Source organism: Meleagris gallopavo, chromosome 8 (genome assembly GCF_905368555.1).
Source record: "Meleagris gallopavo chromosome 8, MGAL_WU_HG_1.1, whole genome shotgun sequence".
Classification (NCBI taxonomy): Eukaryota; Metazoa; Chordata; class Aves; order Galliformes; family Phasianidae; genus Meleagris; species Meleagris gallopavo.
This window is the reverse complement of record NC_139411.1, coordinates 24,636,425-24,650,856: the sequence shown is the minus strand read 5'-3', so window position 1 is coordinate 24,650,856 and position 14,432 is coordinate 24,636,425. Positions and strand designations below refer to the sequence as shown.

Sequence of the window (14,432 nt, the reverse complement as noted above, 5' to 3'; positions counted from 1 at the left end):
TGAGCTTTGGCCAATATTCTGTGATAGCCTTACTAGGTTTATTTGTGTAGAAGCTGGAAACAAGGTCTAAATGAATATTTAACCTAATACTAAATGTGGCTCAGTAGCGCAAGGTAGGATGGGGTAAGATTGTGTGGACCAGCTGAACCAAACTAGGTCTGGGAAACATTTAGCTATGCTTACCATGCAAATATCTGTCATGAGTATCTTCACAGAGTGGTATTTTTAGTCCAACTACTGATTTCCATCTTAAACCTGCAGATAGGCCTTCATGTCCTGAGTCTAAAAAGCAATCACAGTTCAGGAATTATTAACAAAGTGGATTTTTTTTGAAAATGCTGTTTTGAATTAAGGCGGGTTCCATTTACATTCCTACAGTATCTTGTTCTTTCTAGAATAGATGTGGGGAAATGGTTTCCTTTGGGAAAGGGCAATCCAAGTTGAAGTATCTCTCCTGTCAGTCAGTCATTTCTCAGGTGAGTGTACTAAAACACCGTGCCTTCTGTCCTGTTATCTCCTGGGGCTTTTTCACTTTCCATAAAGAGTTCAAAAAAGCAAACATTCTTAGGGCTATACCATGGTTAGTATGATCACTGGGGATGCGATAAACCCACGATCAAATCTTTTCTGCTCTTGGCTGTTAGCACAGAAAATGAAGATTTCTCTTTCTATTTCCGTGCCTGTTATGGCAGAAAATCCTACTTCAAATGCTGTTCTTAATGAAGAACAGAATAGTCTTGCATTTCTCTGCAGTTGGAAGAAGGAACCATATTCAAAGTAAAGCTGGCATAAGACTGGATTTTAGCTTCCTTTTATTGTGGCTCTAGTTTTCTTGTTAGGTTGTATTGATTGGTAAGTGATAAGGAAAGGGGGAGAAAAACAATCTCAGCGAAAAGAGAAAGAAAAAAAACAAGAACGAAAAGCAACAAAGGAGGAAATAAAGAAAAAAAAAAAAAGGGTGAGACTACTTTTCATTTCATTACTCTTTCTTCACAGCCATATTCTGACATTTAGAACAACATAATTTGCATGTCTCTGTTCATTAGGTTCCTCAGTACTATATAGTGACAGCCACAGAAAAAGGAAAAAAATGAAAATAAAAACGAACAATCTTAAACATGAACTAACCTTTGCAGGCTAAATAACAAATGAAAGCAGCAAAAACAGCAAAGAAATATATTTTCTGAAAGAGTAAACATAACTGAAATCATGGTCTTGAATTAGGTTATTCAAATAACGTTGTGAAGGGGAAAAGAGAATATTGAACCTGAGGCAGGAATAACTAATTTTCTGCCCAGTGACTTGTTTGTTTTGCGTGTATACCTTTGAGATCTATTACTGATGTTTGAATCAGAGCAAATAACACAAGGAGTCTGCTGAAACTAGGGAGAGGTGTAAAGATGAGCAGGAGCTGATACAAATCCACAAAAGTGGGAAAGGTTCCTATAGGCAAGCCTGTCTGTATTCTGGAAACAGGATATTTATGTGATGATGTCTAAGCTATTGCATAACAAACTGGTGTGTGTGTGTATGCTGCAATATGGTGTCAAATACAAATATTAGCTTAGAAATATTAAATATTGGGGGCTGTATCCTAATTTTACTAGGAGATCAAGATATAGCAATATTTGGATTCTAATGGTATAAGCTGCAATGAGCATGTCTTGATGGGTCAAGGAGTACTTCTGATTGCAGGATAATTGTTAGAGCTATATATAAAAAAAAATGTATGATGAAATACAGTTTTTCATACATTAGTACAGGAGAACATACAGTACTCTGAGATGATGTGGATTTCACTGAGATTTCTGAATGAAACAAAAAAACAAGGAAGGTGTCAGCTCTCTGGGGGTGGAAAACTTTGATTTTTCTTTTTGTCACTTGTTTTAATTTTTATCAGATTCTTTTGGGGACATCGATTACATTTTAGTTTTCAAATGAGGAAATTAAAATTCTCAATTAAATTTTGTTTCCTGGACATTTGGAGATTTGTGACCTTTCCTCAAAGTTGGGGGAAAAAAGTCAAAATGAGTAACTTCTGACAAGTAAATCTGTTTAATACTAGAGTAATTGTATATTGCTGATTTTATTAATCTATAAAAGTAGGCTTGATTCTAATTCTTGGGATTATGGGGGGGAGAGGGGGGAGTGTGTCTCTTCAGACTTTTGTGATTTTTTTTTTTCCCAAGATCGCCTCAACTAGTGGCAAAGGATGGAGGAAAATACCACAAGATTTCTTATTTTCTCTTCCAAGTTTCTATGCCTTATATCTTCAGGTCTGCCTCTAAAACTACCAGATGTCAAAATATTCAGTGAGGAATATTCTTTGGTCTTTTAATCTGAATTTCCTCTGGCAAGCAAAGGATGAGTGTGCCAAGAAAAGATGAGGCTTGGAAAAAGATATAAGCAACTTTCTGTAACTGTCCAGCTGCTTCATAGATCAAGGGAGTCTGAAAGCTGAAGGTAGATGCAATTCCCACGTCATATGGAAGGTCTCTACTTTGTTGGCACTGAAACTTTTCACTGACTTCACTGCTATCTTTCATCAGGAGAGCAGTTATTTAGAAAAGGTCTTGCGTGCTTTCATGCTCACATCCCTTTTCTCTTCCTTTACTCTTTTCCCTCTTAATTTTTTATTTATTTGTTAAGTAGGGAGTTCAGAGACTCATTCGGAGGACTGAGGGATGGCAGTGATGTGGTCTGGATCTGGGAGTGCAGTTCCCTGGTTGATGCCAATTAGCATTCCTGGGAGGGAGGAGATTGAAATTTTAGCACTTACAAAGCCCTAATTGGCTTTGCGAAACGTATGTGACTGCTGCTGCTCTGCTATATGCAGTTGGCACTGTGCACATTGGCCTTCTCTTCAAAGAGGTACCCTGCAGGCTGGCATCTCCTGGCTGGATGATACTGGTGTTGATATGTTTTGTGGGACTGAGGAGACATCTAGGTCAGGTTGCTGAGAGCTAACAGGGATGACGGAACAGAAGGGAATCATGGTGTTCTGTATGCACTGCCGCTGTCATTAACAGCTCTCCTCAGGATCTCTGGGTAGGGCAGGAGTCACCATGAGGCTGTTTGAAGGGGATGTGTATTTGTGTCAGTTCCCACTTTGTTGTGGGGCTGTTGTCATGGGGGTCATGGCGGGCTTGGTGTCAGTGGGCAGCACACCTGCAGGGGCCTTAGGATCTGGAGGCAGCTTGCTACTGTGTGGCAGGGCTAGTAGGGAGCTATGTGAGGGATGCAATGCTTGGAGATGGAGCTAGAGTCACACAAGGACTCAGAGCTGAGTTGGGCCTGGAGCTGCAAGGAGTCAGGGGCTGTGGTCTCAGCTCAGATATCTGCAGGGCCAGCCCTTGTGCACCTCGGGTACCAGGCACCTCCATGGGTCACTCCTCCATGGCCTCCATTTCTCTGTGGTGCTATTTGTTTCTATGGTGTCACTAAGATGTCTTCTGCTTGCTGGGGTTTGTATGTTAGTAGCCTGAGTTTCTAGGCAGTCATTTGTGGATAACAGGATGAGGATCTCATTTTAGACATAAAGCAATAAGTAGGTGTGATGGAAGATAAAAGGTAAGAGATTAAAATGGGAGTGAGCAGGTGAAAAGGGAGGGTGCTTTTCTTCTGGAGCTTGTCTTGGTAAACTGTTATTTTTTTTCAAGTACTTCTCCTGTCTCCCTTATCATCTGCATGTGACTCATGTTTGTCCAGATTACACAGAATTGTAGGGGTTGAAGGGACCTCTGAAGGTCATCTAGTTCCCCCACTCTAATGCAGGTTCCCTACAGTAGGTTATGTGGGAAAGCATCCAGACAGGTTTTGAATATCTCCAGAGGAGGAGACTCCACAAGCCTCTGAACAGCCTGTTCCAGTGCTCTGTCACCGTCAAAGTAAAGAAGTTTTTCCTTGTTTTATCTATCTTTGAGGGATTTAACTGATGTAGAAATAAAGAAATGTGCTGTCAGATGTATATAACCTGTTTCCTATACCTTTCCTTTGCAGCAATTATTTGTTTGCTTACATTCTCTGTATTCTTCTTTCATGCTGAACACGTTGGCTAAGAGCCAGTTCCTCATGTGTCTGGTTCAAGGCTATCAATGTGTAAGAGGCAGGACAGCTTTTACCATGATGAGTTCTGTTCCTTTCCTCTGCTGTGCTGGTGCTAGCTTTCACAGAGATTATAGGGACTGAATTTCCTCCAATCCTTTGTTTCTCTGCCAAATTAGTTGAAACTGGCTGATGAAAGTGAAAGTTGTTAAGGGAGTAGAGGGATGTGCATCTGTAAGCCTCGTTTCTTAGGAACCCAGGCTGAAAATAATAACATAGAGGTATATAGATCAGGGTTTTTGTCAGATAAGAAGCATTGTGCCTCTTCAATTTACTGCAGTTTTAATGGGAAATGGAGGAGAAGATATACAGTGACCTGGCAGGGAGAAATGCAAAATAAATTAATAGCACTGCTAACGGTCTGGTAGTTTGTCCCAAATGTAGGTCTTGTTAAAAGAGCCCATCATATTGAAAGTCAGTAATTATTTTTTTAGAACATTAAAAAAAAGTGCAGACTGAAATGTGTTGCTGGAAATTCTTTTTGTTAAAATTGCCTTCCTCCCCTGGCAAGATAATTTTATTCTAGAAGTGTCTGTTTTGGCAGGAGGGAAAAACTGTTTATGAAAAGAGCTAATAAAATTCCTAAACCTGGAAGCATTTCCATTCTGTCTGTTTCTAAAACTTTTCACCAAAGTCATAGAAATGTTGCTTATTAGAGACACTTGAAAGTCTCTAGTTCAATGTCATCCTCAAAGCACAGTTATCACCAGCTGTGGATAATGTCAGCCATGATTTTGTCCAATTAGATTTTGTTAGCCTCCAAGCATGGAGGCTCTGCAGATATTCTGGGTGGCCTATATCAGTGGTGATCTTGATGCTCATGGAGATTCTTTCCTGATATCTAGTCTAAATCTCCCTAGCCACAGTGGATGATTGTTTGCCTGTTCTTTTTTTAGTTACCTGCCAAGTCAAAAATAGTTTGAAGACGGACCAATGGGTTGTATCCATGCACAGTTGTGAAAAGAATGAATAATTTCAGTGCTTATCAAACAGAGTAGAAAGCAGCACACCACAGAAAGCAGAAATCACCTTGTATTCTGTAACAGTTTGTCTGTGAATACTTCCTGTGTCAGTTTAGGCAAATACTTCTAACTTCAGTTATAGTTATTTTAAGCACCCATTAAAGGAATTTTAAGTTCTCTCTGGGGTCATTTCACTTCTGTAAGTTTATAATTGTTTGAGACTAACCATGATTTCTTCTTTTGCCTTCAGGTGATTCTAATTCTGACAAAGCTATATGACTACAACCTGGGAAGCATCACAGAGAGCTCTCTTTGGAGGTATGGAGATAAATTGAGTTAATAATTACTATCTTTTAAATAGGAGCAGCCTGATACAATTCTTTTATTTAATTGGATTTTTTTTAAATTTGCTGGAAGGTTTGTAGCTAACCTCTCTCTCTTTTATTTGTACTTGAAGATGAAGAAGCTGAAGTTTTGATTGTTTTGTTTTTCGAATAGATAACATATTTCACGAACCTGCTGTCATTTGATTTCCCCTTTTGTCTTATTCGGAATAAAATTAATCAATTGGTTTATTTTTAGAAGAACTCAATCTCATGTCCTTCTTTATTATGAAGAATCTTATGGCTGTCTACTGCCCAAACAATACTTCTGCTAAGACTGGGAAACTATCTGTGATTAAAGTGGGCTCAAATGAGTATCCCAGGTCTGTTTGTTCAGAACTTGTAGCATTAGTATCAGATGATGGATTTCAATTTGTGTGATTCTGTCTGTTGTAGTGATTTGTAAGGGATGCCTTGATACTTTAATGACTTTAAGAGCATATCCTGCACTCTGAACCAAAGGCAAGGATTTTCCTGTGGTCTATTTCTCTACGGTGTTTTTTTTTTGGATCCAGTGAGGGCAGATGGTAATTTTTTATCTATCTGAAAAATGGATCTAAGAGGTGTTTACTTCATGGTTCTTGTGGAAGCATTCAGAGCCATAATAGATAAAGGGAAATTTATCTTGTGGTTTGATTTACAAAGCATTGTTGGGCAGTCTGGAGAGCTTTTATGAAGGCCACTGATGGAGGTGAACAGACTACTGTCTCTCTCAGCTGATGAAATACCAAAACTTGTAGGATTTTCTTTCTAGCAGTAGAAAGAAAAAAAAATACGGAATGATTAGCATTTTGTGGCGCTGATTAAATTATTTCTTGTTGTGCTATGGAGATAATTAGATCTGCCTATTTCATATAAATTGCTGGTAGGGCTTGAGATCAAAAAGGATCATATTGTCTCTGCTGCCCTTTGCCTTGTCTGATATGCACATTGAGGTGTCCAAATGATTTCAAAAAGTAATACTTATAAATGTAATATCTGTTACTTATTCCCTCTAACTACCCTCAGTCATTTCTCCCTGAAAAATCTCCATCTGCTTTATTAATCATTGAGGAAGGCATGGTGTTTACTCTGTGGAGAGACATCCTTCTTTGTTGCTGACAGTTCTAAAGAATTATTTTGCTCTTGTGATGCAATGCAGGATTGTGCTGAGGTTCTTGTTTGGCTGAAAACAGAACAGCCACATCAGAGTGGAGAAAGTAACCCTAGATGTGATGTGTGAACTTGGGCACTTGCCAATGAGCTTATGCTGTTTCCTGTTTCATAACTAATTTCTGTGAAGCTTGAATTTTACCATGTTTGAAAGGGGGAGATGTGCAGATGTCACTGAAGGATATATCAGCATCCTGGAGTTTGGCTGCGTAGCAAACCTACAGCTAGTGAGTGTAGAGCACTTTACTGGACTTCGGACTTCCTTAATATCAGAAAATGACATAAGAAAAGCTATATTTTCTCCAACCTAGTATCCTGTTGCCAAAAAGCAATCTAAGAGAGAGAATATACAAACAGGATTTTCTTATCTGACAGTTCCTTGCATTCTCCCAGCCTTCATTCATAGTGTTGAAATCTCAGGTCCTTCCTCATCCTTTGGTTTAAGATCTATCTGAATATTTTATTATTATTATTATTATATCAGTGTATTTTTATTTGGTATGTAAATTTTGTTTCATTTTTCAATAGTTTCAAGAAATAATATTTACCACTGTGCAACTTCACTAGTATGAACTAACTTCCTTAGTATCTTCAGCAGTGTTGTTAAAACTTCTAGCACTTGTGACATCTTGGAGCAAAGAATACTGTGGGTTTGAGGAACTGCTTGGCTTGTTTTGAACTCATCAGCTCTAGTTTTACTTGGCATCTGTCGCTTGCCAGAACTTGTTTACAGCTGCGTGGCCAATCATCCAGAGTCTCTGGAGAAAGACTTTTCTCTAGAAGATGTCAGAGGAGAACCAGAATGGCTAAAAGGCACCCGTGTTTCTCTGTAGTGCTTCATTATTATTCTCAATTGACTCTGTGGTTCTTGTGGCTGCTCTGACTGTCACTCACCAGCATGCTTCATTCTCTTAACTGAGTCCTGATGCCTTATGTCAGCTGTAGGTGATCGTGCTGTGCTCTGTCCTGAGACTGGCTCTACAGTTAGATCCCTGCTCACCATGCAGATATGTATTTGGATCATTAATATATAACCTTCTCAAGATCCCCTGACAGCTTCTTTGTTCTTAGTGTGATGGAAAGAAATGACTGAATGGGCATGTCTTATTATTTAATTCACCCGACAGAGAGGTTATTAGCTATTGCACCTCCTGGCTGCGTAAGTGATGTGTTAATTTACATCTCCTTGCTTCAAAAGGGTAGAAAAATTGAATTGAGTGAAAGGCAGAAACGTATCTTATACTTCAATTTATTTCTTCCCTCTAGCTTTGATGCTAAGGAATAGAGGAAATCATGATCTCATGTCTGGTTTGATTTCTGATGTCAAGAGTTCTGTTTCTGAGGAAAAAGACAGATCTTCTGCATGTTCTCACCACTGAAGAGGAATCTCTGCCTTGAGTACATGACAAAGAAATACCACTCTCGCCTCCTGTGGAGAGTGTGTTCTCCAAAGGCTGATGAATAATGAGGGGCTGTTTAGAAGCATGTCACAGACGCAAGTCATTTGTGCTATAGCTGATTATAAGTGCATCTGTCATTGTTGAGTGATTTAAGCGGTTTTATGACTGATGAGACTGTAACCATCTATAACATAACCATGCCATCGCCTACAAGGTATGAATGTGTTCTTTGTAAACGTACTACTACCTGCTAGAATGGCATTTCTTTATAATTTTTCAGCCAGTTTAACTGCAGCTGGCTGCAGTGCTAATGGAAGGAAATTGTCCTTCCGAAACGACCCATGAATTAAGAGACCACTTGTGACAGACATGAAGGCATGAAATATAGCAGAGGAAAGAAACAGTATCCATACTATCTTCTTGAGTACTGAAGCTCAGAAGCTCACCAGGCTTTGGGTGGCAAGTGAGCTGTTATTTCTGTATATGGTAAATGAAGCTTTGTATATGGCTGTGCCTGACTTTAATTATGCTGTTATCTTGACATACTTTTTCCAGCATTTTAGATGAAAGACTTTTATTTACATTTGCTACTCTTTTTATAGAAGAGGAGGAAAACAGAAAGGAGAAAAGATTATCTGTCACTGAGCAATTAACCGACTGTACTGGGTTTATTTCTCTTTCTGTCCTAGGTATCTCTCAGATTGAGCTGTGAGAGTTAAGAGATGAGTTTTTTTTTTTTTTACCACTAGAGTAAGATAAGCATACATTTCCAATAAATAAAAATACCAGAACAGTGACTACGGTGTCCATGAGCTGCATACAGTGGAGAACAAAAATCGTTTTTTTTTGTATAAGCATGATATTCTGGAGAGATATGTAGGACTCTTTCCATTAGGATCTTTAGTGGTTGACAAGCAGTATGTGGTGCTATTTGCCTCTTTCCTTTCATGTCATAGTTTGATATTTCTTTAGAAAGTAGCAGCAATTTAAACTTTTCACCCAGAAAGTAGAAAGATGTAAGGTTTGCTTGGCTTGCAAACAGTTATGCTCTAAACATGTATCTGTTGCTCTGCTTGTTCTGGCTGCTATTGACAGTACTTCTACACTCCAACACCGTCCTTGAGCTTACCACTTCCAGCTTGTACTCTACTGCTCCTGGTTCCTGCAATACGGAAGCTTTTACATGTACGCCATAAGGAAATCAAGGATTCTAGAAAAGATTCATGCCTCATAGATCTGGCTTTAGCTTCCCATATAGAAAGCAAGGGATACGTAAAGCACATCATCCTGCAACTCTATCCATTCAAGGACTTCAAGAAGATGAATTTGATATGTAAGTCAGCAAAGAAACAGATACCTTAGAGCATTGTCACTTGTAGATATAGGAATAACCTTTATTTCTTTCATGGATCTGCTTGATGAAATAAAGAATTCACTGAGCTGAATGCAAAGACACTATCTTTCACTCAGGAATTGTAAGCAATGTGTATGTAGAGAATTAAGGCTATATCCAAATTGTGTTCCTGCTCTCTACTGCTATCAGCTATTGCTGAAGACAAGGTGATGGGTAAAAGCAGACAAAAAGTTTAAGTACTATCAGTGTTAGCTCTGTATGATGAGCAGTCTTGTAGTCATCATCATGCAGGAAAGTGTTTTGATGAAAACACTTATTAATGGTGATAGTTTTGCATTAGTATGTAATTTTCTTTCTCTGGGCTAGAGAGTTCTTAGAGTGGGATACTTGAAAGGTTAGCAGTACTTTGTCCCTTTGAAGGTAATCTGGAGGAGAAGTCTGTTACTCTGTTGTCCTCCTGCACTTTGTATGATGATTTCTTACTTCTGTTTTACAAATGGGCTCTTCTCCGTGCATGTTTATTTTCTACCTACTGAGCCACATTAATAAGGTCATAACCTGCAATTTAGTGACACAGCATGCTCTGAAATGGCAGATTAAGGTCTTTTAGGTGGAGGAGAAGCAAATCTGTATGTGTAGAACTGGCAAAATGGGGAAAGAAGTCATTAAGTACATTTTAACAGACAGTACTGTGGGAAAGAGGAATATGAAAAGGACTGTTTGAAATGCTTTTATCCATAAATATGATGTCCTAGTTGCTCAGTGTTGATAAATGCTACTACCTTATCTTTCATGAGCATTTAGTGAAATTTTAACTGTGGAACAATGACACTTCTTTGTCCTTTTTTGTTGTTTGTTTTCATTTTTGCTCCTGCAAACGTATGAACCACTGGCTGTTCTGTGTGTATATATGCTGGAGGGCATCTGTGAAGGAAGGGAAAAATATATCTACACTCTCAGCTATTCACATAGGAAGCAGTATCTTTTTACGGTTTGATCACAGCGGGAGATCTGGCTGTGCTGGATGCAAGCTTAGAAGGTGGATTTCATACTCTGAATGTGGAGCTGCGTGCAGCCTTGTGGGATGGGATACTATTCAGCCAGCAGGACCCCAGGGACTTGGCAGTTTCCACAGCTATCATTTTTTTTATCACAACTGTTTATTTTACCCTGGTGACTTACACTAATAAAGCCTCCTAGCACATTCAACTCTTGTAGTTAGCAGGCAAAACATCCCAGAAAACTTTGGCAACTATCAAAACAAATTTCAATGAAACTGGAGAAAGTAAAAAGGCATTAAAAAACAAAACAAAACAAAAAATGCTTAAGAAACAACTCACAGCAAATGCTTTAATCGGTTCTAAGTCGGCAGCATCCTGTTGAAATCATCCATATTCTTACCTTCCTGGAAGGAGAGGGCCAGGATATCTCTTGCACTTTGTGGCTTAAATTCTGTATTTATTTTATCAATGGCAAATAAGTTATGCCTTGACACAGCATGAAGAGTCATGCCCTGGTATTTTGAAGGATTGTATTCAGTGGAGGATTTAGAGATGTGCTCCTCATTGCCTGGTCTGCATGTATAAAACATTCCATGTTAATGACAATGCAAATTTATTAAGCATATTAAAAATGTGTTCTCTGTTGCAGCCAGTCATGAAATGTAGAAGTGCTGTCAAGTAAATCAGAAGGAATACCAATCCATTTTCTGTGTGAAAAAAACATGTAAATCAAGATAATGAATATTAATTCTGACATATATTATCAATATACTGTAAATAACAGATGCATAAAGTTCATGCTATTTTATAGACATAATGTTCAAATGCAGTTTGTCATTCCTCTGTAGACTAGAAGATTAACTTGCACACCTGTTTTCCCAGACTGTACTTGTTCCTGAAAATGATACAGTTAAAAAAAAAAAAAAAAAAATTATAAATTGATCTATGAGGTGCATGCATTTGTTGTGGCTATGTAATAAATGCAAACAAGCTAGACTGGAGCTGATAAGGCAGAACAAAGAAATGGTGCTGTAGTTACTGGTTTAGAAGCAGGAAGCAAAACACCCCTTGTGTTCTAATTTTTTTTTTTTTTACTTCCCACTGCACACACACTTCTTTTTGAGAAGCTGTGTAAAATTGTAGTTGCCTTTTCAGAGGGCTACGTGCTTCACTTATTGGGAAAATAATATATTTGGGTTTAGCTTGCTTACAGTTACATTTAATGCTTTCTATACTAGCTTGAGCTCTGGGTCTTCAGATCCAGGTGCCAAATACTTGTGAACCTGTGCCTTGGGAGTTACACAGACAAACACTGAAAGCTGCTTATTACTACAGTAGGAGCCAGATGTCTGTAGGTCTCTCTTGGAGGTTGTAGTAAAACATCTGGACAAAATGTCCTGTAAAAATTCATATTTAAATAGGCACCTAGTTCTGAATGCATTGCATTAACAGACACTCTTTACATGAAAATAGGATGACTTCCTTGGAAGTGGCCTTTTCTTTTGATTTCTCTAATCTACTATATATATGTGTTCATATCTGTAGGGTTCCTGTTTATTCCCTTCTGTTCTTCCTTAAAACATGAGGTTTTAGAACCAAGTGACTGTTCGTGATCACATCTGGTTGTTTTCTTTTGTGGTGAGAGAAAGGCCACCTTTCTGATTTTTTCACATGGTGAAAAGAATATTGGAAGTCTTCAACAGATTTGCCTATCTTGGCTAGAAAGGCAAACCAGGAGGGAATGGGAAGGGAGTTGGAATGAGGTGGATTCTTCCATGAACAGCCTATTTTCACTACCAAAGGCAAGGCTCATTAGCAAGACAAACCTCTGAAGTATTCGCATCCAGCACTGTACGGAGTTTCGAGAGACTCTTTGAGATTTATGTAGATCAATGTCTTTGGACCAAAGTATGACATCTTTGGTTTGGATTCTCCTCTAAGAGAAGGTAATACTTGCAGAAGGGTAGAAAGAAGTGAGATTCAATACCATTCCTGATAGACGATCTGTTTCCTTTCCAGGGAAGGGACATCAACACAGAAATGAATTTATTACTGTGGTCTGTGGAGCATTGCAGGGAAGAGCTGCTAAATGAGAGAAACAGTAAAGGCAGCAGCAAAGCAAAATCTCTGAGAATCACGGTTGTATCATTTCTTCTTTATGAAGAAATGAAACATCTTTATTTTCCTAATAGTTTTTATATCTTCAGCTGCTCTGAGCTTGTAGTTTCTGAGATATGAGGGAGGCAAAATCAAAGCATTTTTCCTTCTCTCTCCATGGTAGCAACACCCCTTTTTTTACTACAGAGTAGGTAACAATGTGAAGCATTTGTAGAGTTCTTCCTCCGAATGAATTTTCATTGCTACAGTTTTCAGAGGTGCTCTGCTATCTTTCCTAGACTGCCTCTGGCACTTCCCGACAAATGACAGCTATTATCAGTGTTAAACTCTTGATATGAATCCTACTATCTTCAGGATAATTTTTTTCTTGCCCTACTACAGAAATCAGCTTATGTCCCGAAGCATGAATTTTGATGACTTGCTACATTAACATGAGTAACTGTTTTAAAATATGTATTATAGGCTATTAAATTATCGGCCCTTTCCGGTAAGCACAACTGTGGTCTGTAAGACTGACCTCTTTTTGCTGTGAGCAGTGTGTGCTGACTACAGGCATTGTGGAAATATCATTTTTCTGCTTCCCTGCCAATGCTCAAGTGACGATTTGCTCTCTTGTTATGAGGCAGCATAAAATTTAAAGGCTAGTCACGATGGAGGTGGTAAGAAAGAAACTTAAAGACCTCAGTAAATTTCCCTTCTAAGTATTCCCTTTTCAAAGGTAAATGGTCTTATTCTTTGTAATCTCTCATTGTATGTTAACAGCTTTCACAATGCTGACTCTTTTGTAAGAAAAGCTCATTACAGTCCCAGTGCTTTATCTCTGTTAAAGGAGCCAAAGGAGAAAGAAGCCAATACATTTTTTTTCTATTTTTCTTAAAACTACACCACCTACTTAGTACATGTGTACTGTACATTCAAGATGTGGATGTTACTCAAAGCAAGTGTGATGTCACAAGTGTCTTAATAGTTTTTGATTTATTTCCCAAAGTGCTTTATTAAGATGATTCATAACAGCAATTTGAAAGCCAAAAGCAGTCTTAACAGAGAATTGGATGAGTTATTTTTGATTTCCTGGCTTTTCTTCCCCAATACAGTAATTTGTTTAAGGCAGGAGGGTCCTGGATTCAGGACGTGAATTTTACCTCTCAATGTTTCTATGTGAGATAATCAGACCAGTTTGTGATCGGAGTGAGTAGAAGTACGACTGAACTTACTGTGATACAAGAGAGCTGCATAGTTCAGAGAACAGGATACTGCCTGAGTTTGTGGTAATCGGAAGATAAATATTTGGCATAATCAAGAATCAGCAAATTCAGAAGTCATCTGTGAGGAGTTCTCTCCTTGCAAGGCGTTTTTAATAGCATTCTGCAAGGTACAGTGTTAGAGGATATTTGTATCCTGTAGTGTGGTAATAAATCTACTAGCGTAATTTCCAAATTTTGTGACAAGCAGTGTAGTGAATTGCTGTGACTTGAGATTGTCACAGTGATCAAATGGATTGCTTAGTGAGCCGGGCTGACTTTAAGAAATGTATTTTAGTCCAACAAAGCATAATAGTAGGATAAGGGCTGAAGGCTTTACTTAACCATACTGTATACAGTACAATGAAGAGCTGTGATCAGGGAATGTGTAGGAGTTGGAATAGGCAGGGAACCAAGCATCATGTCCTGTTGTGAAGAGGCTAAAATAAACTGTTTTGATTGCTGAATATATAAACTAAGGAGACGGGAGTTGAATTTATAATGAAATTAAAACTAGATAATGTTTATTCTATGATTCTGATTTGGATTGATAGACTTTGTGACAATATATAATTTTCAACTCCTCTCTGCGTGCATTATGAAATTTCTGGACAGAATTGAAAGAGAAATTGAAGGTTCAACAATGCATCATGCTGTCGATGATGTTTCTGTGCTGCAGAAACAACGTAAACATGGCTACTAAAGATGCCATCTGTG

The 14,432-nt window shown here is 38.4% G+C and overlaps 1 protein-coding gene across 2 annotated transcripts in view; it reads left to right on the top strand.

The window, feature by feature from the left end:
- Nucleotides 1–14,432, top strand: part of LOC100544091 (VPS10 domain-containing receptor SorCS1) — a 271,928-nt gene that overhangs the window by 81,472 nt on the left and 176,024 nt on the right. For both annotated transcript variants that reach the window (XM_085229289.1, XM_085229287.1), the window contains exon 2: nt 5,317–5,384. In XM_085229289.1, the coding sequence (XP_085085415.1) occupies nt 5,317–5,384 (68 nt within the window). The remainder of the gene's footprint in view (nt 1–5,316; nt 5,385–14,432) is intronic.